Genomic DNA, 24,691 nt, shown 5'->3' with positions numbered 1-24,691 from the left:
ACCCCACCCCCCCTCGTTGAGCTCTGGCAACCTTACTCACCGGCAGGAACACAACACTATGAGTAGGGTCAAGTGTTATTTGGCTGCGGTTTTCTGTAAGGTGGAGGTACTTCCCCAGTTGGGCTCTGCTCTAGATCTGGAATGACATCTGTTGTGCTGTGCCCTACCACACAAGGCGAGATGACATTCACATTGCCCATACCTCTCTTTTGGACGTAGTTTAAGGACATACCCGGGTCCGGGTTTTTGTTTGTTAGAGTGTATATGAGTATGCCACAGATGCGCGCGGGCACATTCTGCGCAGCGCGGGTGTTGCGCGCGCGCGGGCTGTGGCGCGCCGCGCTGCGCCTGCGCGGCAGCGGCCAGGGGAGACTCATGCTGAACGAATTACGAGTAAGGAAAAACAATCATTAAATAAAATTCATTAATTTCGGACAATAAGGAATCCATATAACATACCTATAAATAAATAATTAATAATAAATAAATTACATTTTAAAATTAAGTAAGGAAAGAGTTCAGATGTGATTGTGCAAGTTATTTAAAGTTTCAAAAAAGCTTAAATTTTGTAGGAAAAATAAAACAACTTTCATTTTGGAAACAGAAAATTAAGATCCCCATACAAAAAAAAAACGATATGGAAATTTTCTTAACTTTCCAACGGCATATCATTAGAACAGAGCTCGTGACACTAAGAACCGGTACAGATGGACTGCAGCCCGACTGCAATTTGTATGGAAATGTAAATTGCAGTTGAGTTGCAGACTGCAGTCCGTCTGTAGCGGCCCTTGTAAAGCAGGATAAGAAAGCGAGAGACAAAAAGGTTTGACAACCGGTCTGGTCTAGTGGGTAGTGACCCTGGCTATGAAGCTGATGGTCCCGGGTTCAAATCCTGTTAAGGGCATTTATTTGTGTGATGAGCATGAATATTTGTTCCTGAGTCATGGGTGTTTTCTATGTATTTTAGTATTTATATATTATGTATATCGTTGTCTAAGTACCCTCAACACAAGCCTTATTGAGCTTACTGTGGGACTTTGTCAATTTCTGTAATAATGTCCTATAATATTTATTTATTATTTATTTCATAATAACTAATGTTTAAAAATGAGTGTATGATCATGATCAGTATAAAAAATGGTAGTTACCTATATGAAATGTTATTTGATAATTAATATACATTATTTTCTTTTTCTAAGGACCACTTGAACAAAGTGAAGAGGCATTATTATTTCATCAGAAAACCGGCGCCTACACAGTAAATATTATCTTACGTTTACATTAGTAATAATCACTAACAATTTATTTAGTAATAGGGGTATTACGCAAAACTGCGTATTAGGGGGCGCCTCTCGCACATACTGAAGGCCTACCGCGGTAAGGTCTTGGAAGCTCAGATGGCTGGGCTAGCGACCCAGTGGTCGTGGGTTCAAGTCCCACCCAAGACAGTGAATTTTTCCACTTTTCATTTGTTTCTAAGCTTAGTGGCAGTAATATATAGTCCCTATTGCCGGATGGTTTTTAAGGTTAGTACCAGGAAAGTTGTCGGCAAGATCTATTTGATTTATATTTCTGTGTCAAATTGCAGCTATCTGGTAGGTAGGTACTAACGATCACGTAGCAAGCAAGACGGACAGACAGACAGACGATCATGACGAAACTATAAAGGTTAGCTCGACGGTCCCAAGTAACACTGTCGGATCTACAAAATCGTCATTTTCGTTTTATTGCATTAATGATCTTAAAACATCCAAATTTATAATATGACATTTTCAGAATTTTACATTTCTCTCTATTTTCCGAAATAATATGTCACAAGAATGTCGTATCTTACACAGCGTCCGGTTTACAATGTCGGATGTCGCGTTGCAACAATGTTAGCGGGTGCGCGGGTAGGGCGACGTGGTCGTTTGTGCCAGTACCCACAATATTGTATGGATAAGCGCCGACTTCGCGAGCTCCTCGGCACATATTTAAAAAGGCCAAGATTTTTTGATGTTTTAAATCATTATGGCAAGTAATCGGTCCAAACGGATGTTACAATCAGTTTTGGCTGCAGGCAGTGATAATATTCCACGAAAAAAGAAGAAACAAAATGCCGTGAATTCAAGTCACATCCTTTTTTCTGAAGATAATATGGGTAAGTACAATGTCACTAAAGTATAAATATTACAATATTTGGTTATTGTTTAAAAATACCATACGTAGTGTTTCTTGTGGTTTATTTAGATTTTTTTTTGACTAGGTTGGTGTGCCCATACTATAATGTTGGTTGTGGTAGTTGCGACAATATTCATTGGATTATGACAATTTATTGTGTTGTATGTGGTACTTCCGACATTGTTACATGGAACAAAATTATAACTTATGTCGTAAATAGCATATCCGACTTTATTTCATGGTTATAGAATTACTGCTTATGTTCTATGTTGCCACCACCACCACGTAGGGTGGTCCACGCTAGTATGGGGAAAAAAATTTTTTTTCCTATTGTTCACGCCACCCCCTAATTTTGTTACATACACATATAAAAACATATTCATAAAATTTCAGCTTTATAAATTAATGGGAAGATGGTGCTCATCGAAAGTCAAATATTGAAATTTTAGCGAAAAATATACTTGTTTTGTTTTACCTAGAAAAAGCAGAAAAAACAAAATACCATCAAAAATTATTTTTTTATTAAATGAAAATAAGTAATAACATTCATATTTCAAAAATTATTGCACAAGTTATTAGTAATTAATAGTACTTTTACTTAATCAAAAACTACATTTACAAGTGACTTTTTCGTTGCCTGGGTGGGTACAATTTTCCGGTTTTTTTCAACCACTTGAAGTAAGAATTGTTTCTCTTCTTCGTCTTTAGTAAGCAGCCGGTTATACTCTTCAAACAACTTAACACCTCTTTCGGCTGTATCATTTACTACTCGTAAATTCTTAACTCGGTCTTGGCCTTGTAGAAAATCTTCATTTTCTTTCCACATTTCGGGAGATTGAGTCAAAAAAGTATCTTTTATATCCAAAAGGGAAAGCATTTGTAAAGTTCTTTTAGATGCAAAGCTTGCCAATGTGGAATCAGTTGTTAGGAGTGTAGATTGCCCCCTTACTTGACGGCAGGTAGGGTCAGTGTTCATTCCGTTAACGATGTCGACTTTTTCGGCGGTAGAAACACGATCAGAAAATAAAGCAAGGCCTACGAGCTCATCCGATAGATACCACAAGTGCCGCTCTAGAACCTTTCTTGCAGCTACTCCAATATCAGAATCAATAGCTTCATATGCCTTAAGGTCTCGCCATAACTGAAGATCTCCACCCGGAGCTTCTGCTGCTAGTGTTTCAATCCACGCCTTTGTATACAAAAGTGCACCAAAGCGCACAAAACGGCTCAATTGAGTCTCTTCTCGTTTTGTCAGTTTCATTACTTTTTGACTCTTAAATAAGAATATTTTTATACCATATAATAGTTTTGCCATCCAGCGTGCATGGTGGATAGGCCCTGGGGAACGCCAATGAATTTTCTCGGGAGGTTTATTTAAAACTACCATTGTCAGTTCGATAAGTTCCTGATAGTCATCCCGGCATTGTCTTCCGCTGCTCAATGTGCGATAAATCGATTCTAGGGTAGTTTTAACAAACATTTCTGTATCGGAGCTTAAGTCAAGGCCTTCGAAATGATCACAAGAAATATTATCCCATCCATTTTTAAACCTTTTGAACAAAGGTATTTCGGGGGAACTTGATGGGCCAAAGCATAAGGTGAAGACTTTAGCAAGAATGATTTCCATCATATGGTGACGACAGGCTAGCCACAACAACTCACGAGACAAACTAGCTTCAATCAGAGTACATGCTCCTTTTATGTGCCCAGTATTTGATGATGTTGTATCAAAACTCATAGCTCGAACTTGGCCTTTGACATTCCACTCCTCTAATAATTTACATACAGCACTAGAAACTTGTTCTCCAGTCCCGGATGAAAGTTTAGGCACACCAAGAAGCTTCTCTTCACCGTTTCCAGAAACAAGGACTGGAAGACGGTCCACTTTTTTGTTATCCAGAATGTCCGGCAAGATCTTTCCATCCCAGTGTACCCCTAACGGGTAGTCAGGTGCAAATGAAGTTCTCACGTCATCATTAAACTCCAATCACGCTTTCTTTCGCACTCGACGTATAGTACTCCGTGAAATAGGGAGAATGGACGGGTCATGTCCGAGAGCTGCAGCCAGCGGAATCATCAGTCGCACCGCCTCTCGATCTGTAATTTTATTGCGGTCTAAAGCGCTTGTAACATGTGATGTAAAAATACTGTCTAAAGTAGTTGAAACTGAGTTGTTTGTGTCTGTGGACTGACATTTTTGTAACGGTTTAAATTCATCGTTTTCATCTTTCTCTTCAGATGAACTGCTGTCACTGAAACTTAGTTCTTGGCTTGACAATGCGAATGACGTGGAAGCAAGATTTTGTGTATATTTTTGCTGAAGTGTATCAACACGTAACTTTCGCTTCTGACCGTCCCTTGTTTTTCTTGATAAGAAGCCAGTGGCTGTGAATCTTTTCTAGTTTTTCAATGCAATGTTTTTGTTGTTGAGTGGGCACGTAGGCTTTTTTTCAAAGTTCTATAACCTCTTCTATGAGCAAATGTGAAGCAACTCGTACACTCTTTTTCTCGTTTAGAAATTGATGGAACCGCTGAAGAACTTGTCTCACTATAGGCAGCTTATTTAATCTACAAAGAGGCTCCAAATCGCGACCGCCGATAAGAAAAATATCGTCTTTATGACGGGTAGAAACAGCCATTTTCAAACACTAATACACTTCTTTATACAAGTTTTAGGTTAATTTATAGTAATTTTGATTCAATAACACTTTATTTTCATTAAAATAACTTCTTTATAATGATTTTAATACATGTTGCGAGTAAAATCAAAATAGTCAATTTTAACGAAAAATATAAATTTTTAAGTTCGTTGAGCACTGACTTCTGCTATCACTAGGAAGACAAAATTTTAGCATTATAAGTTTGTGGGTAGGTATCACAAAAATACGGGGTGGCCTGACAGAAAAACGAAAAAAAATTTTTTTGGACCACCCTAACCACCAGCATCAGCAGATTTAGAAAAATATGAAAGTTCTACTTTAAGACCAAATATTGCTAGTTCAAGTGCAGTTAACGTTGCTGTAATTGGAAATCTTGATGTAAAGTTAGAAAACTTCCCTGAAACGCCTACAGAAATAGATAACCTGACGAGCAGATCTCCTCGTGTCTTATCAGGTATTATAGAGGTAGAATCTGAGAATATACCGCAGGATAAATTTCCAGGAATGCATAATATTACCCTTACATCATCTCGTGTGATAGATACTACTGTTTTAGATTCAGAAAATAATCCACAAAATGCGTCTGATACACCAGTTCCTTCTCCTATTCACTCATAACATCATAATTGCAATAGCCAATTCTGCTCAATTGTTCGCCTATTCAGAATTATTCTATATATCCAGATTTTGATGCTCCAACGCCATCAACGGTTGCATCTATTGGCAGCCCTTACACGCCTTCTACAAGCAAGCCACGTAAAAAAACTTATAAAACTGACGAGAAAAAAAAAAGAAAAGTCCATAAAGAAAATTGGCAATCGACGCATGGAAAAAAAATGAGGGTAAAAGGTTTACGACTGCGAAAGGTAAGCTAGTACATGAAAAAGCTATAAAAGATATTATAGAGTTGTACTTTAAAATGTCGTATGAAATGATTTGAAAAAAATTCCAAAGAACAACGATTAAAGATTTTCATAAAATTTTGGTCAATTGGTGATCGCACCCTCCAATGGAAATATGTTCTCAAATACACAGAGAAAGTCAAAAAAGCTCGTCACACTATAAAAGAGACAAAACACAATCGTCAATTTACCTACTCTTACCATCTGCCATCTGAGCAAAGGGAAAAAGTAAAAGTGTGTAAAACTATGTTTTTAAATACAATATCTTCAGGCGAAAGGATTGTCAGCCCTGCGTGGAAAAAAGATCGAGGGTATGATATAATTGAACCAGATAACCGTGGTAAATACCATCACAAAAAACAGTAATAGATGAGGAGATGATCAGGAGCGTCTGCGATCATGTAAATTATTTTCCTTTGGTAGAATCTCATCGTATTCGAAAAGATTCTAAAAAAAAGTATTTGGACGGAATCGACAATGTTTCCCGAATGTTTAAGTTATATTGTGAGTGGGGTGATCTTAAAAAATATTCTAATAAAGCATCGACTAAAAGGCAGTACCGAGATATTGTCAACGAAAAGTTTAATTTAGCGATTCATCGTCCAAAAAAAGATGTGTGTGACGTGTGCCATTCTTTTATTGGTAAGAAAACCCCTACTGATATTGAAATAAAAAAACAGGAGGTACATTTACAACATAAAGAGACTGTTCGTTTACAAAAAATGGAAGACAAAAAAGAGGCGTTAGAAAACCAGAACTAGTAGTTGCCACATTTGACTTCCAAAAAATTTTGACTACTCCGCATGGAGAGGTTAGTATTTTGTACTATAAACGTAAATTACCTACTCTTAATTTTACTGTCTATAATTGCGGTGATAAAACAGCGAAATGCTATATGTGGCACGAAGGCATTGCAAAACGTGGATCTAATGAAGTGTCTAGTTGTCTGTACAATTTTATAAAAGAACATGCTCAAAAAGGTGTCGAGGAATTTCGCTTTTGGTCTGACAACTGTGGCGGTCAAAACCGAAATGTAATGGTATGTAATATATATATTTTTTTGTTTTTTTCTAAATCAATATATTTCTCATATTTTGGAATAAATCATATATCAATTTAAATGTTTTATTTTAAACACAACACAACATCTAACTGTCGTATCTCACCACTAGAAGAAATGCACAACACAGGTAATTTAGTCGTAAATGACACATGCGACCCATATTATTATCTATTGTCCAATAAAAAAAGGCGTTAGTGACACATACGACCATTTTATATGAACCATGTCCAAACAAAAAAGTAGTATGTGACACATCCGACCAAATCGTTTAAGAATCTCCAGGCAAAATTGTCGGTTGTACTATTTCTGAGGTTTCCTCAAGTATTTTCTTATTTTTACTTATGCACATTTTAAAAGTACCTAAAAATAGTAACTATTCCCAAATTTTATAAGTTAATATCATAATTTGACAATTTTATAGCGTAAAAACCTGTTTGCAAAACTTTGATTGGCTCTGCTGGAAAGTAGTCATTTTGCAGATCCGACAGTGTTACTTGGGACCGTCGAGCTTATTACGGAACCCTCTTCTTCTGCGCGTTGTCCCGGCATTTTTGCCGAACCCTAAACATCATTAAGTCAATTGCAAACAAGGCAAACAACGGGTAGAACATAATATGTTTATATAAACATACACAGGACCTGATATCAGTTCCTGTGATTTGGCAGCTTTTTTTATCATTTACCACAGATACAAAAGCAGTATCCTTGAGTTCAAGAAAAGCCTGATGGCGCTGAAGGAGGCGCGTGACGAGGATGGGGAGCTGCTGCTGGCGCGGCCCGACTATCTGCTGGAGATCGCTGGCTGCTATCTTATGAGAAACGTAACAACTAATTATTGATGTCTAGAGTCTAAGGTGTAGTTATTTGGTTTATTTCGTAAACAGAGTCATTCCGTGATTTAGAAAAATCCACCAAATGAGTTTAGCTGCCGTTTGCTGCATTCGCCAGTAGTATATGTATTTTCAATAGTATATGATCCGTTGACTACCTGTCAGCAGACCGTCTCCCTGCCCTGGTCAGGTTTAAACTGCAAACAAGATTTGTTTTCGGCGCGCGAATGCTACATGGACTGATGAAGTGATGACTCGGATCTGTTCTACCTCCGACAGACCTTCCCTTGCATCCTACAGCCCGCGTTCACGCTGCTCACCATCTGAAACTGATGGTCTATTTTTTGCAGCCTTTTGCAGCTTTACTGAAAAAACTCGTTTACTTGCAGCGCGCAGACGCGACATTGACGGACGATTCGGATCCGATCTGTCTCCGACAGACCTTCCCCTGCATCCTGCAGCCCACGTCCTCGCTGCTCACCGCTTGGAACTGGCTCATGGCTTGTCTCATCTTGGCCGTGTGCTTCGTGAGTAATCGGAAATAAAGGCTTAGTTACACTTTTTATTTAACGGGTTGGCCGCCGAATGCAAAGTATGAGTTCATGATATGGTGTACGTAGGACAGCCGATGTTAGTATTCATTTCTCCATGCTGTTTGAACTTGTATGAGGGACATCATTTTTGTCTTTCATCATTGCGTCAAACGATAATTTTTCTGCGTCCAGAGAGAAAAAATACCCGAAACTATAAATACTCTAGCCTAGTATAAAAAGGTACCTAGTATAAAAACGATATGCATAATCCGATTTTGAAGTTTCCCCCATTTCTTTTTTCAAATTTCGAGACCTATATCTAAGTGACAAATAAAAAGATCACAAAATGACAAAATAATGTTCAAAATATATGTATATGTACAAAACAGTACAGTGGAACCGATGATTTATTAAATCAAATCAAAAGCCTTACAAACTAACTTACAAATACATTTCATAAAACTTAAAAATATACACTATTTGGCGACAAAACGTCATGGCTCCGTCAAATCGTCTGGTCTTGTGTCGGATTCGGCAGTTTACAGCGGAACGTCCGAAACACGACACCCTTCGGCCAGAAATAGGCGCACTTGATGGTCTCCTTGGATTGTGGAAATATTTTCAAGATCTGTCTTGCGTTGTTGCAGGCTTCGTCAATATAATCAAGCGAAAAAACGTTCGCAACACGATGTGTCAAAATAAATACAGTACCTACCTACAAAATATACCTCTAGATTCATAACAGGTTTTTTCAACTGCCTGTACCTACCTATACTCTGTATCTTTAGGTATTTAAGTAATTATGAGATTAAATGATCTTAAATCTTTTAAACAAACAATTTGTACATTTTCGGGTAGTTAAAACATTTATTGACTAAGCAACCATATACAAAACCGCCTGGATCTGTCACTGAAGTCACGTCGACTTTAACCTACCTACGTAATTTAATCATAATTCATCTACCTTCAACTGACTTAAGGAGCTATTCGAGGGTAAATTTTGTTTACTTTTATTTAAATACCTAAAGATACAGAGTATAGTACTAACCTTTACTAAAGTTAATTACAAATACAATATTACCCCCACCGGTCCGGGTGAATATCAGTTACTTGGACCAAATGTCCGAAAAATACTGGTGGCATTTCCTCGCTGAATGGCCAGTGATATTTGCATAGGTGATAAGAATGAATGAAGCGTCTGTCCTTGTTCGCACAGATACATCCGTACCACATCATCTTCAAGAAGACCCCTTCCTTGAAGTTCCGTTTCTTCGATAACATGGTGGTGGCGCTCTACGTGCTGGACATTATTGTCTATCTCTGTACTGGGACCAACGTTGAGGAAGGTGATGCATTCTTTTATTTCTCATATCATCAGTTCTTCACCATCAAAAGATTGTACTCCTTAAAGGCCAGCGACGCACTTGAAACCCCTCTCGTGTTGCATGTATCCATGGGCGACGGTAATTGCTCACCATCAGACGATTCGTCTACTCGTTCGCCTCCTATATCATAACCATATCAACATAGACCAATAAACTGTTGATAAGGGACATCAACTCAAGTCATCAAGTCATCACTAAAATAGTTTTTTAGTAAGAACCATCTTCTGGGCACAGTACTTACAACCCTTCTCTTAAATATTGGCCACAACGCTACTCAGCAGACGATGCACAGTTTACACTGCAAAACCCCTACTATTCCCTACTTAATTTAAAACACATCACTCCGTATACCATGCTTCAAGTTCCGGAGTAGTTCATCCTTTACTGTACAAGACGGTACTGTAAAGAGGGACAACCTAACGTGGATGGCGTCGTAAATAATTAGATATACAATGCTTTACACTTTCATATATTTGTTCACTATTTCTCAGCTACGGTACAGCTCAACTAGTACTAATCCCTGCCTCTTCTAAAATGCCGGCGCACACATCCTTTCCGTCTGACAGCGACCATCAGTTCTAAATTCAAATAAAGCAATTGCTCCACGGCCCGATCAGAAGAATGATTAAGACACGATTAAGATATTGGAAAGATCTTTAAAAGATCGATAATTAAACGACACGTCAAAATTGACGTTTATTTCGATTCCGCTGTTATCCCAATAAGATCTATCTACGATATCTATAACGTCAAAGTGACATTGGTTGCCCGAATCAAGCTGCTTCTGACAATTGTACGACATACAAACGATATCTAAATAAGAACTTATCTAAACCAGAACTTATCGTTATTGTATTTTATTCTTCGAATCGGGCCGCCAGTCACCGTCTGTCGACTAAAAAGGCAGCAAAGCTGGCAAACCTTTGTTACAGTATAAGTATAGTTTATACTTATTCCCAAGCGTTCGGCGACGTGCACACGACGACACATACTTTGGCAATGACTTGCAAAATACTGGACGCCTCACGATGCTTTCTTTTCATTACACTTCTTTTACAATTGCCCCTGAATTCACATTTATGAGGTCGGATAACGAGCTGATTTGTTAAATTCGAGCGACTTTTCAGAGGGAAAAGGATTCTGATTGTCAAGAATTTTGACACGACTTCCGAACTTTGATTCTGGTATACTTTTGCAGGCCCTTTAACATTTATGGAGATGATATTCCAGATTCTAAGCAGCTGCGGTTGCGATGATTTTTTTGAAGGTGCTAGCTTCGACACTTATCTTCTTTTCCCATCGCTTCAGCCCTAACCTAACCAATGTTTACCTCTTTCCTTTCTTCCTCTTTCGAACACGCAGGCGTCCCTATAACGTTCATGGAGACGGCCTCGAAGCAAGTGCGGTCGCCGTGGTTTTTGGTTGACGTGCTGGCTACGGTTCCCATCTTCTCTTTCATAGCGGAAGGAGAGTTAGGTGGGATCAACAGGATACTTAGGTTTCCAAAGGTACTTAAAGGTTTATACACTTATATAGTGTTATTCATAAAAGTCTAACAAACTGTTGATAATCGTTTGTCCCTATTAGTCATTTCGAAATTTCTATTAGATAGACACAACATTTAACAGGGTTTTATAAAAAGCTTAATTTAGCTAAGTTTTATTAATAAGGGGGTCATACGATTATACGTAACCGTGGACCCCCAAATAACAAATAACGCATAGGTACTCACATGTTTATATATGTATCCTTTTTTTAAATATCATCAACTTCCTTGCGTTGCCCGGTTTTTTGCCACGGCTCATAGGGGTCCGCTTCGCAACAAATCCCTTCACGTAGTCTTTAGTTTTTTTTTAAGAAAGCGGCCTTATATCTTATTATCTGTCAGGTTTTCTCGCGATGTTTTTCTACAGCAAAAAGAGACTGATCAATATCAAATTCTCAGCTGGTTGACCTACGCTTTGCCCAGGTAATCCGCATGATCCAGACCCTGGAGGAAGAGTGCGTGTACCACAGCAACGTCATCCGCTTCTTCGTGTGCTCACTGCTGCTGTTCTTCGCGTGCTACTGCCTTGCTTCAGTGCAGCAGTGCCTCCTCTGCGACGGGTATATATTTCGTACTGCTAGGCACAAGCCTCAAGCTGGTTTGCTTTGCCCAAGTTGTCCGCACGATCCAGACCCTGGAGGAATAGTGCGTATACCACATCATTGTCATCCGCTTCTTCGTGTGCTCGTTGCTGCTATTCTTTGTGTGCTACTTCTGCTTTCTCTGCTACGAGGGTATGCTGGTCGCAAGACTCTTACAGGATGGTTTGGGATATGAATAATATTTAACAGTTGTCAGACTGTTATTCTCGTATCGACTGTCCCTATTTTATACAAGAGATGCTAACTCGGTAGATGCTAGTAGCCCTAGTGTTCAATCTTAGTGGACCCTCGAGCGGGACGACCAGCGGGGCGTGCGATGTGGCGTTAAGATTAAAAACAAATGAAAACTTATCCGAGTTTCAATCCTTGGTCATCTTCACGCTCACCACAAGCCAGATACTTAGGTGTCACGTTTGAAGCAGAGCAACCAGTTGAGCAGTTGCGACGTACGAGCCACGATCCCTAAATTACGCTACATATACACAAACACAACAATTCTCAACAACAACAATACAACAACACACAAACACAACAACAATTACTACAACTTACAACAACAACTACAACTTTTTACAATTACTTCTCTAACGATCGAATAAGCAAGAGTAATAGAGAGGTACGTAAGTAACAAAATGTTGACTCTCGATGTTCGCGGAAATCCCCAGAACTTTAAGATGGTATTTTCTTACAGATACGGCTACTGTCACGTCAACAACTTCACTCACGAGCCGTTCTGGACACAAGCTCATCTGGACGACGATAACAAAAACATCTTAGACCGCCTGGTCTTCAGCCTCTACTGGGCCATGTCAATACTTACCTTTACCAGTGAGTCAAATGAATGGAAATATTTTGTGTTATCAGTACTGAACGCGACACCACGCCGTGTATTCCATCTTGTACGAGTATCATCGTCAAATCCCTTCATCAATGTAGCAGTTCATTGAAAATAAGGGTTGGGTAAACTAAATTCGCCTTTAGTAACTATATAATACTTACTCCTCTGGCGCAGCGACCCAAATTGTGTCTTGGCTTCCAACAAGCCCAGCAAGTTGGTTGGAGGCGGAGGAGGAGACCTACCTATACCCTGTATCTTTAGGTATTTAAATAAAAGTTACCAAAATCTACCCTTAAATGGCTCCTTAAGCCAGTTGAGGGTAGATGAAAACGTTACATTATTAGTTAAATAATGTAGGTTGAAGTCGACCTGACTTCAGTGACAGATCCAAGCGGTTTTGTATTTGGTTGCTTAGCCAATAAATGTTATAACTACCCGAAAATGTACAAATTGTTTGTTTGCTTTTATTTAAATATCTAAAGATACAGAGTATAATAACTAGTATTAAATCATAATTGCACTAGAACTTGTATCATGAGCGTTTATAAGTACCTATGTAATGAAGCAGTTAAGACATTGTATGGACCAAATTTAGTAAATTTTTGTAATAAAAAAATTTCGCGATGTTTGTTGGTGACATTATTATAATGTTTACAAGCTTTTATTTAACTTGCAATATACGGGTCAAATCTTGCAAGACAAATTTGACCCACTCCCCGGTTTCCAATGAAGCTGAAAATTTGCATACACATGTAAGTTGGGTGACAATGAAATATTTTGATACCATCGAGCTGATCTGATGATGGAGACAGGAGGTAGCCATAGGAACTTTGTTTTTATTTTAATCGTATGGCATTATATATACATTGAGGGCAATCAGAGTGTAGCCTTGAGGTTGCTAAGTCAGGCAACCAAGTCAGGTGTCACGGTGTTCAGGTCCTCAGCAGGTCCAGGATATGAGTGAAGTGGGCAGCGTGTAGTGTTGGATGATATGTTCGATGGTCTGCTCTTCGTCTCCGCATTCGCAAAGTGGGGAAGCCGTCCATCCCCATTTGTGTGTGGCTGCATTGCAGCTGCAATGTCCGGTTCTCAGCCTGTTCAAGCGGCACCAGATTTTCCGAGGAAGGTCGAACCCTTTTGGTTTTTTTTTGTCGGGTCGGATATATGGCTGTTCTGTGTTGCCGAAGCAGACCAATCCGCTTTCCACCTATCCGAAATGTTAAAGCTGCTCAGACTCTCAGCTTCATTACAGGGTGCAGCGGTACAGGGCACAGGAACGCTGTGATTATGATAAAACAACGCAACCTAATTGTGTTTGGGGTTTTTAGAATTGGCTCGATAAGTATTAGTTGCCTGTGGAAAGAAAAGTACAGTCAACGATAAAAGCTTGTAACAAAAATTATTTTTTTGCCAAAAACTTATTTGCTTTTAACCTACTGTAACGCAGCTCTATTTATTGTGAATTCAATGAATATATATTTTTTTGTAAATTTACTACATATTTTAGTCTTTAATTGAGCCGATTTTGGTGAAGTTAGTAGTTACCATCGGTGAAGTCAGGCTTCTGTACCGGTAGATAGTTTTGCCAACCTTTTTTAGTTGCAACATGATAACAGGGCTTGGACATGAGGTCCATCAGTGATTAGATAAGAATATTACAATGTCAGGTACTGTTAGTAGTTTATATGTGGTTTGTGTGTGTCCAGGTCATATGGAGATGTTGAAAGAAAACGCTGACGTGAATTTTTACACCGTGATTCTGCTGGAGATATGCATCGTGCTGAGTATCGGTATGGAGGCTGTGTACTCCGCTACCATCTTGGTCACCACGGCTTTCAGGTTTTGCTCTCTTTTAATTTACTTGTGTATCAATTACGGGGATGTGTTTTCCTTTGTATATAATACTTTTAAAAAATGTTTCTTTTTAATTCATTAACTTAACATTAACTTTAAGATAACCTAAAGTTTCGATTTATACGTGTATGGACTATAATGAAATATGGCGATGTATACAAATGTCCACTGGAATAATTTCGTCGCTGTATAATTTTGACAAAGTATAAAAATGTCTATGTGTATATTAGACGAAATCTTATATTTAATTAAGGAAACCGTAGGTCTAGCTTTAAAATGCAATAGTTAATAATACCGCATATTGTAAACGACCGTTTGTTTCTTAATAAAAGAAAAAAAAAAAAAAAAAAAAAAAAAGAAATATAAATATGTTGCGATAATAGACTAAAATAGAATATGACGATGTATACAAACATGATCGATAGATGATACAATACTATGATTGTAGACATTTTTATACTTTGATAATAGTCATTTTTATATTTCGACTTGACTAGACTTGAACGTTTTGATATATTGTCTTTCTAATAATCGGACAAATTTATGTTTTAAAAGTAGACATTTTTATACATCGCCATATTTCCTTATAGTCCATACACGCATAAATCAAAGTTTCTTTACTAAATAATATTATAAATTTATGCTAAAGTTCCTCTGTGTGTTTGTTAACTCACGTTTAAACCGCTTAAACCTAAATCGGTCAGAGCATTCAGGTTTATGTGGAGAGCTGAACGTTAATCAACGTTCAAGTTTTTTGTATGAATAAAAATTGTATCGTAAAGTGAGCACCTGGTTATAGCGGCAGTGGATCGAACATGAAATCTCTTCGCCGGCAATGTGGCAGACAGAATGTAGTATTCAATAAATGGGTATAGATATTTTCTTCAGGTATATAAACATATATGTATTTTTTATGTATCGTGTTTTAGAGAGAGCTTCGACTCGTGCATCGCAGACGCGCGCAACTTCCTCATCCGCCACCAGGTGCCGCTGCAGCTGCGGCAGCGTTTCCTCGAGCATCTGCAGCTCTGCTGGGACACCAGGAAGGCACGTTACAGGCACATACTCAACACGCACACGTATTAGACACAGCTTACCCTCCAGGTTCCAGGTGTTGCAGGTGTAGAAGTTTCATTGAATAACTTCAGCTCCACTGACCTATCACACATAGACAGTTACTCCTCATAAGGCTAATCTGCCAAAAGTGAAGCCGAAACTCGATCGATGTGTGCGTGCGACGCTCGTGTCTTACGCTCAGCGACACACACATATATACAAAAACGGGTTGCCAGAGTTCATTTATTCCCCTTAAAGTAGATGGATTTTAACCACATCCTTATACTTGGCTATCAATCATTTGGGAGTGTGTATGTAGATATTAAATTTGTAGCAAAAGCTTTCAAGGTTTCTTTTAAGGACTTTGCATTTCTGTACTTTGTGAAATAATGTTTAAATAAAAAAACGTTTTTTTTTTTTTTTACAAATGTGCACAGATAATAGCTGGTAGAATTGACTTTGGAATAATGATTTTAAATGATAAATATTTAATGACGATCATTTGGATTTGATTTGGTTTGATTTTATTTGACTAATATTTTCTTCGGGTTAGTGTGGTGAAAAGTTTTGTGTTTCACTTGGGGCAAAATTTGTTTAACTCTCGTAACTTGAAACCCTCGCAACGCTCAAGATTCCATTTTTCGACATTTTGGATCTTTATTTAGCTCGAGTAGCAATATTAGCACGAGCGGTTAAACAACAACTTTTCCACTTGTAAAACAAATAACTATTTATCGTCAGTACTAGTAATTGTACCTGCAGGCCTAGCCAAGGTGGCAATCGCTATTGCTTCGAACAACGAAACGCTTTGTGTCTCTCTATCAGTCTTCCATATAAGTGCGACAGTGACAGTTGCGTTTCGTTTTTACAGACCTTAACTATAACACCTGTGTTCCACAAATAAAATTTACTTTACTTGCTCATCAAAATGGCGAGAGCATATTCGACTATGTTTAGTCGGTTTCCATATTGCATCGTTCCTATTTAATCTAATTTTTTCCGTCCATCTCGCAGACAGAAGCGGATCAGTCGGAAATCTAAAACGAATATCACACAAAATAAAAATATGAATTTAAACTGTAATTTTATAAAAGACAAAACATAATTTGAAATAAAAGAATGAAAAACTAAAAAAGAATATTTTCTATAGTCATACAAGGAACTTAAAGTAAGCATATTAATTTTATCAATGTAATCGTCATGCCTCATTTGGAGGAAAAAAGATTCATATCACCTGGCAACATTTATAAGTAATGGCGGCTGACGAAAATTTGGATTTTTGTATTTACAATTACGTAAAAATATCACATTAAACTGGATACTTACGCATGAAATGTTATATCAGGCGGTTTGTTTTTATTCACTGATGTGTTGTGACACCAATTCACCGCACAAACAACCATCTTTCTTGTATTTTTTAATTTATAACCGGGAGGTGTACACAAACCGACTCGACCTTGAGTACTGCGAGGGCCGTTCGGATACGATGACACGAGGGCGACATAATGTCGTACTCGAAATGGCTTCACTAGGGATGTACAGACTAGGCATCTAGGTTAGTTATAAATCTATGTTCAGCTCTGCTAGAACACCTTAAAGGTAACTTACATAAGTAGCTACGCCTGTATCGGGCGCAACTTTTTTTTTTTATACTACGTCGGTGGCAAACAAGCATACGGCCCGCCTGATGGTAAGCAGTCTCCGTAGCCTATGTACGCCTGCAACTCCAGAGGAGTTACATGCGCGTTGCCGACCCTAAACCCGCCCCCCCTCGTTGAGCTCTGGCAACCTTACTTACCGGCAGGAACACAACACTATGAGTAGGGTCTAGTGTTATTTGGCTGCGGTTTTCTGTAAGGTGGAGGTACTTCCCCAGTTGGGCTCTGCTCTAGATCTGGAATGACATCCATTGGCTGTGCCCTCTACCACACAAAGCGAGATGAAATTCACAATGCCCATACCTCTCTTTTGGACGTAGTTTAAGGACGTACCCGGGTCCAAAGGACGTACCCGGGTCCGGTCCGGGCAACTTCTCTATGTCTTGCAACTCATCTCAAACATTTATTGAGCAAATAGGCCACAACGCACTTTTGCATGTCAAGGCGCAATTCACATACGCAACCCAAAAAACTTACGCTGACATCATATTGCAAAATGAATGAAGGTAAACAGCATCCGTTATATTTCTTGATGTTATTTATTTCTCGCACAGGCGTACGTGATGACATCGAAGCAGAGCTCTGTGTTCTACGACCTACCTCCCCACGTGTACCAAGATATCCTGGCCCGCCAGCGAAGCAAGTTCATCCTCTGCATACCCTTCATGAAGGTCTGTTCGCCGTCCTCTCCAGTCTAGCCTCAATGTGGAGCGAGACCTTAACACACTTATGAATATATTTACAGGTATACCGATTTTCTTACGATGTTTTCTGAAAAGCAATCGTTAAATTTCAAACGCATAAGCCACAAAAATTCATCTGTAAAAGATTTGAAGAATTTATTTAACATAGAACACAGTTAATATTATGAAAATATTACAAGATGAACAAAATTTGTGGGGTGCAAATATAGTAAAAGTAGGCAATATTTTAAAAAAAATAGTAGATAATTTACGTAATATTCAAGCCGAAATTAGAGCCTGGAAACCGAGATCTCACAGTCGGTTTGGAACCTCTCAGTCTTCGGAGAGACGTTGGCTCTCTATGCCTGTTCTACCGTCTGTACAATGGGGAATGTTCTGAAGAACTTTTTGAATTGGTGCCACCGACGCGTTTTTATCACCGCACCTCCCGCCAAAGAAACAAAGTTCATCCTCACTTTCTCGACACGTGGCAAACCAAGAACAAGCGGGCATCTCGCTCGTTTTTTCCCAGAACGTGCAAGTTGTGGAATGAGCTACCTTCTGAGGTGTTTCCCTTGCGCTATGACATGGGGTTCTTCAAGTAGCAGGTTTTTAGGGTTCTCAAAGGTTGGCAACGCATAAGTGGCTCCTCCCATGTTGCCTTTGTCCATGGGCGGCGATGACTGCTTCCCATCAGGCGGCTCGTCTGCTCGTTTGCAGCCTATTACATTAAAAAAAAGAGATTTAGAAGCTATACCCGACAGCACTTGGCTTGATGGTGGGCTTCTAAAATCCTGGACTTATTATTTAGCCAGAGCTTTTGTCGGCTCCCCAGCTACTAAATAACGAAGACTTGAAGAATGTGTCTGCCAACGCGCGCATATTCTACTGCGCGCCGAACGAGGTCCTGCTGAACACTGGAGACATCAGCACAGAGATGTTTATCATCAAGAAAGGCTTCTGCGAGGTACCTCACTCTTTCTACGGTGTATCACGAGCTGTTCTACCTGTATATTAAGCTATTTGATGTTTTTTACTTGTCTTTCAGATTTTGAACCCCGATACAAAAGAAGTGGTTGGCACGTTGAGCGCAAAAAGTCATTTCGGAGTGCTCGAATGTTTATTTCGTAAGTCTTTTTTTCGATTTAAGTACCTTTTTTTATATACTGTATAATATTGGCGTTATTTTTAATACATTTACGAGGGCTGTATGTATATTTTAGGTTTCCCAGCTTTCTATACCGTACGGACGACTACGCACGTGCTAGTATTCGCCATTTCTAGGAAGTATCTGTTAGAAGCGCTAGAGGTGCCTCAGATAAAAGATGCCATCAACTATGCTAAGGCACAAGAAGTGAGCCAGATTTTTATTTTTAATATTTTGCACTTCTAGTTAAAGGACATAAAACATATACCGAAGACGACGAAGTCTTGAATCGCATAAAATAGCTTAAGAAATTTATTGATTTTTCTAAAGGCGCAGTTTAAAATAAAACTTTCTTAAAAGAATTAGTTTTTTGTTAGTGTAATAGAATAATAAGAAAGAAAAAATGTTGTTGGCCTACCGGTAAGAGCGTGCGACTTTCAATCCGGAGGTCGCGAGTTCAAACCCCGGCTCGTACCAACGAGTTTTTCGGAATTTATGTACGAAATATCATTTGATATTTACCAGTCGCTTTTCGGTGAAGGAAAACATCGCGAGGAAACCGGACTTATCCCAACAAGGCCTAGTTTAGCTTTCGTAAAAACTAGTGCCTACGCCAATTCTTGGGATTAGTTGTCAATCGGACCCCAGGCTCCCATGAGACGTGGCAATATAGGACAACGCTAGGAAAAAGAAAGAACCAATTATCGACCTAATAAAAGTATTTATATACATTTTACAGCGCAGCACGGTCGTTACATCAAGCCCGAATTAAAAAAAAAAAATTGTATTCAGGAATACAACCGGCTGCAGATCCCTCGCGAGCCGTTCGTCACCTACCAGCCGCCCCCCTCCGTGCCCAACAGGGAGCGCTTCAAATTGCGCAGGAAACACGAGAAGGACTCTGCGTTCCTCCAGCCGTTCAAAAAGTTTGGCTTCTTTTCTATTTTGAGGTAAGTTTTAACAGACTTTTTGCGGCTTCACTTTTTATTCAATTGTGTTTGTCTTATAAACTGTCGTAAATCTTAATTTATTGTTCAGTTCAGTTCAAGTTCAAATATACTTTATTCATGTGGACCTAGCAACAAGCACTTATGAATAGTAAGACAGTATTACATATAATTATCTTAAGCTAATTATCAGAGCAATTTATTGATGTTGTAAATATTATTCCATACTAATGAATAAAATTCATAGATCAAATTTAATACTAAGAATTTCACAAAATATCGTCATACAACAAAAAAATAAACAATTGTATAAAAAATACTAGTCTAGAATGTTTCTAGAATAAATTCTAAATGTCAAACAAGTGAAATAAAAAAATAAAAACAACAAAGGAAGTACATGCATTGGAATATCCATTTCATCATCATTATTCAAATATAATAAAAAAATTCGAATCACAATTAATCCCACGTTGTTTTATCATTCATGTAGTCTTGTGTGGTAAGCTTTAGAAATAAGTTTACGCTTTACATGATTCTTAAATTTATTAATTGATAACTCAGTAATATGGTTTGGAAGTTTATTATAAAATTTTACACAATTAACCATGAATGATTTTTTTATTTTATGGAGCCGAGTGAAGGGCACTGCGAGCTTATGTTTATTTCTAGTAGTAATATTATGAATGTCACAATTTTTCTTAAAATAGGCAATATTTTTATGCACATATAGAATATTCTCATAAATGTATTGACAGTGCACTGTCATTATGTCAATTTCCTTAAATTTATCTCTATGGTTCATTTTATATAGGTATTGCTCGAATAGCCCTCTTTTGCAGAACAAAAATGGTATTTATCTCTGAAGCACTGCCCCAAAGTAAAAACAAGAACACAATTATTGCAAAACTTCTCCAAACTGCGAAACAGTTTGTTGGCGAATGATATACACCCAATTTATACTTGCGTTTACTGTCTAACCTAATTAATATACCCAAGCACTGAAAACAGGTCGCCTTATATTAACACTTAACTACTTAATTATACGGTTTTACTCGCGTATTTTAATCACTCGCGCGACATGTATCGCATTAACACTAACGTAACTATCTTTTTTTTTTACTACGTCGGTGACAAACAAGCATACGGCATGCCTGATGGTAAGCAGTCTCCGTAGCCCATGTACGCCTGCAACTTAGAGCTCAACGAGAGGGGGGGGATGCTAGGGTCGGCAACGCGCATGTAACTCCTCTGGAGTTGCAGGCGTACATAGGCTACGGAGACTGCTTACCATCAGGCGGGCCGTATGCTTGTTTGCCACCGACGTAGTATTAAAAAAAAATCAAACTTTTAGTACCTAATTTCTACGTGTAAGTTGATTACGCATACAATATTATTAATTAGATTAAGAGCCCATGTAAACCGTATTATGACAAATAAAATATTAACATTGTAATACTTAATTTCAGCTGGCTATACTTAATTTTAAATGATCGACTGTTTCAGAAACGTGTTCCCTCGTTTCACGTTTCGACCGGACAGCATCCTACTCACTCGCTACGAGGTAAATTTTCTGCAGTTTTGCAGACATTTTTGATTCCATTGTTCTTCCTCGCTTGTCCCGGCGTTCTGCCACGGCTCATCGGAGCCTGGGGTCGGCTTGACAACTACAACTAATCCCAATATTTGGAGTAGGCATTAGTTTTACGCGACTGCCATCAGACCTTCCAACCCAGAGGGTAAACTAGGCCTTATTGGGATTAGTCCGGTTTCCTCACGATGATTCCATTATTATTCAAAATTTGATTTGACTTCGTTCTTTCAAAAGGAACTCAGGACTTAGGAAATCCTGGTAAGCCCTCCTAATGCCGTAACAACAAGGATTTGTTTGCATTTGGCTACTTTTTCTTTCATAATTAACATATCGTTGGGTGGACGACATTCGGAAGACTGCGGGTCACTTCTGGATGAGATTAGCTCGGGACCGGGATAAGTGTCGTACTAGAAGAGAGGCCTATGCTCAGCAGTGGGCGATAAAAGGCTGATATGATGAATTAACATATTTATTATAATGTTGTTGCCCCTAACCAACAGGTCTGTCGCTCGTTCTGCGCAGTCGCAGGCGCGTTCATCTTCCCGTGCTACACCTACATGGTGCTGCAGGTCCCCGCGTTGTACTACGCGTCGCTTATACTCGACCTGTCGGCCTATGGCGACATGTAAGTAGCAATAGACTATAATAGTAGGCTGTAAGAGTTTTCATTTTCCCGTATCTCTTAATGTCTGCTCATGTTTTTCGTCTCAAATGTAAACTTTAGGGGTAAATGTAGTTTATATGGTCGCTAAACTGATCCATTGTATCGAAGTTGCCCTTTAAACTGCCTGACACGTCGTCTACATATCTCTTCCACAATGTAATTAAAGACGATCCGGAACGTAGTGTCTCTTCAAAGTGTTCCATTCATAAGTTTTTGGCAACAAAAAAAAAATTTTGGTACATACAAGCTTTTATCGCTGACTGTACTTTTTTCCACAGGCAACTAATACTTATCGAGACAATTCTAAAAACCACAAACACAATTAGGTTGCGTTGTTTTATCACAGAGTTCCTATGGCCAATTCCTGTCTCCATTATCAGATCAGCTCGATGGTACCTTAATATTGCATTGTCACCCGACTTACATATTTATGCAAATTTCCAGCTTCATTGGAAGTCGGAAAGTGGGTCAAATTTAACTTGCAACATTTGCCCCGTACATACATTAAGTACATTGCAAGTGAAATAAAAGCTTGTAATAAGTTGGCAATTACGGGGGCAACTGGACTGCCCATTGCCACTCCATCCACTTGCAGATAAAACTGTCCTTGGCAGAGCAAATAGTTCCTCTCCAGACAGTGCTCCAACAAAGTGACATACCCTTCTGGAAGTTCGTTCTCTATTAGCACAATACCCAGACACTATTAACGGAACATTGATAAACAACTCTCATCTGGTTCAAATTGCACCAGCGTTTGTAACTGTACCTACAACCGCAACATGATTCGCCAATTGCTATATGAGAGCGAACTAATACGACTAACAATAGGCCGCAAAGGTATGATAGATTTGTAGACCTTCGGTAGTCCACTTTTTCTTGTCAATTATTGCATTTGTTATGGTCTCCTTAAGTATTAACCAAACATGTATTTTATGGGCCATCTACCAAGCACGATAATGATAATATAACGTGGTATGTACAAGAGTTCTTCTAACAAGATGTTCTGCTATTATCGCCTGGCTGACGATAACATCAAGAAATAGTTCATTCACCCATATCCACTTCATAGTTTGACCCACACTCACATAAACATTACAGAATCTTCCGCCTATTCGTCGGCTTTTTTGACGAGAAAGGCATCTTGGTGTACCATCCAGCGAACACGGCCGCTCATTATCTTAGAGGCGCTTTCATGTTGGACCTGCTCGGCTGTCTACCTCTGGAGGATCTGGAAGTGTCCATGAAGTATTCATACGGTGAGTTCTTACGTTCGGTTAAATATGTCACCCATGATTAGTTAAACGTGTTGTAACTTAGCATAATCTCTGTGGATTATAAGGACTGTAAAACCATCCAACTTGATCCAATAAAATCCCAACAGTGGTCTAAAACTGATGCGAATATCTTCATTCAAGGGTGAATATGATTTTGAATGACGCTGTTTTGAGGCAGTTTTTCATAAAAGGGAGAGAAAACTCCAAAACCCACCACAAAAATATTTGATAAATTAAGAATATTTGACTAAATCCACACGTTCAGCAAGTAATTAAGTACCAATATATTTAATTAGTTGCTGAACTTGTGGATTTAGTTATAGTAATGGACTGTAATTGACTGGTTTATACTTACAACATATTTAAACATATTTGTCTGGAAGTTTAGACCTATAATCATAATCATAATCATAATCATAATCATAATCAATTTATTAGTAATAAAAATTACAGGTCACAGTAATTGCCTATATCTATAGGAAAATATAAAACATTAAATTAACACATAAGATTATGGCTGATAACTGCACTAATACATGCAGAGTACGTTATATTACCTATTTACATATTTGATTTTGTAAGATCACGGCTGTAGAATTCTTTATGGTCATAGAAAGCCTGCTCGATTAGCCAACTCTTCAGTTTTGTTTTGAAGATTGTGTTGCTGTGTGTGTTAACTATTTCATTGGGTAGATGATTATATACCTTCGGACCCATAACGTGCACGAGTTTGGCTGACTTGGCCAGCTTGTGCGACACGGCTGGGAGTCTTCTCCCAATTCGAGTGGAACGTACCGCATAACGGCGAGACGTTTCGTTACTTTTGCTCAAATCTGTATTTTCCAACTGTTCTCGCGCGTGCACTGCTGCTTGAAGTATCAGCAGCGATGGCAGTGTTAATATGCCCAGAGACTTAAAGTGAGGCTTCGTAGACTCCGTTTGTGAGATGCGAACTATGGCTCGTACGGCACGTTTTTGGAGACGAAACACCCTTTCCCAATCTGCAGCACTAGCCCACAGATCTACTCCGTATTGCAGATGTGCGTGCACTGATGCGAAATAACAATTTCGCACCATGTCGCGGGGGAGGATCCGAGCCAGCCTTTTTAGGGCGAAACAGGACGCTGAGAGTTTACCACACACCTTATCGATATGGGCCGCCCAAGTCAGTCCTCTATCCAATTCAAAGCCCAAGAAGGTCGTATTTGTGACTTGATCTATATTAATTCCGTTCGCGTTTACTGACAGTGACTCCATCTGCCTACCCGAGAGATCGAAGTGAATGAAGTGAGTTTTTT

The 24,691-nt window shown here is 38.8% G+C and overlaps 2 protein-coding genes across 2 annotated transcripts; both read left to right on the top strand.

Annotated features, from left to right (window-relative positions):
* Positions 1-248: 248 nt before the first annotated feature.
* Positions 249-11,155, top strand: LOC133518317 (uncharacterized). Its single transcript, XM_061851990.1, has 5 exons — positions 249-393; positions 1,200-1,258; positions 7,474-7,606; positions 8,005-8,142; positions 9,365-11,155. The coding sequence occupies exons 1-5, from the start codon at positions 265-267 to the stop codon at positions 9,662-9,664; spliced, it is 759 nt and encodes a 252-aa protein (XP_061707974.1). The 5' UTR covers positions 249-264; the 3' UTR covers positions 9,665-11,155.
* A 96-nt stretch (positions 11,156-11,251) lies between these two features.
* LOC133518376 (uncharacterized) lies at positions 11,252-19,784 on the top strand. The gene is made up of 7 exons (XM_061852052.1): positions 11,252-11,639; positions 12,373-12,509; positions 14,226-14,358; positions 15,303-15,420; positions 17,642-17,758; positions 18,606-18,897; positions 19,710-19,784. The coding sequence occupies exons 1-6, from the start codon at positions 11,512-11,514 to the stop codon at positions 18,786-18,788; spliced, it is 816 nt and encodes a 271-aa protein (XP_061708036.1). The 5' UTR covers positions 11,252-11,511; the 3' UTR covers positions 18,789-18,897; positions 19,710-19,784.
* Positions 19,785-24,691: the final 4,907 nt, after the last annotated feature.

The sequence above is a fragment of the Cydia pomonella genome, chromosome 5 (assembly GCF_033807575.1).
Source record: "Cydia pomonella isolate Wapato2018A chromosome 5, ilCydPomo1, whole genome shotgun sequence".
NCBI lineage: Eukaryota > Metazoa > Arthropoda > Insecta > Lepidoptera > Tortricidae > Cydia > Cydia pomonella.
This window is presented reverse-complemented; position numbering and strand designations above follow the sequence as displayed.

Coding starts and splice junctions, on each gene's coding strand:
- LOC133518317 (XM_061851990.1), top strand. CDS start 265: ATGAGTATGCCACAGATGCGCGCGGGCACATTCTGCGCAGCGCGGGTG. Junction 7,607..8,004: donor GCTGCTATCTTATGAGAAAC/GTAACAACTAAT, acceptor GTTTACTTGCAG/CGCGCAGACGCGACATTGAC. Junction 8,143..9,364: donor TCATCTTGGCCGTGTGCTTC/GTGAGTAATCGG, acceptor TTGTTCGCACAG/ATACATCCGTACCACATCAT.
- LOC133518376 (XM_061852052.1), top strand. CDS start 11,512: ATGATCCAGACCCTGGAGGAAGAGTGCGTGTACCACAGCAACGTCATC. Junction 12,510..14,225: donor GTCAATACTTACCTTTACCA/GTGAGTCAAATG, acceptor GTGTGTGTCCAG/GTCATATGGAGATGTTGAAA. Junction 17,759..18,605: donor TCTGCATACCCTTCATGAAG/GTCTGTTCGCCG, acceptor TCGGCTCCCCAG/CTACTAAATAACGAAGACTT.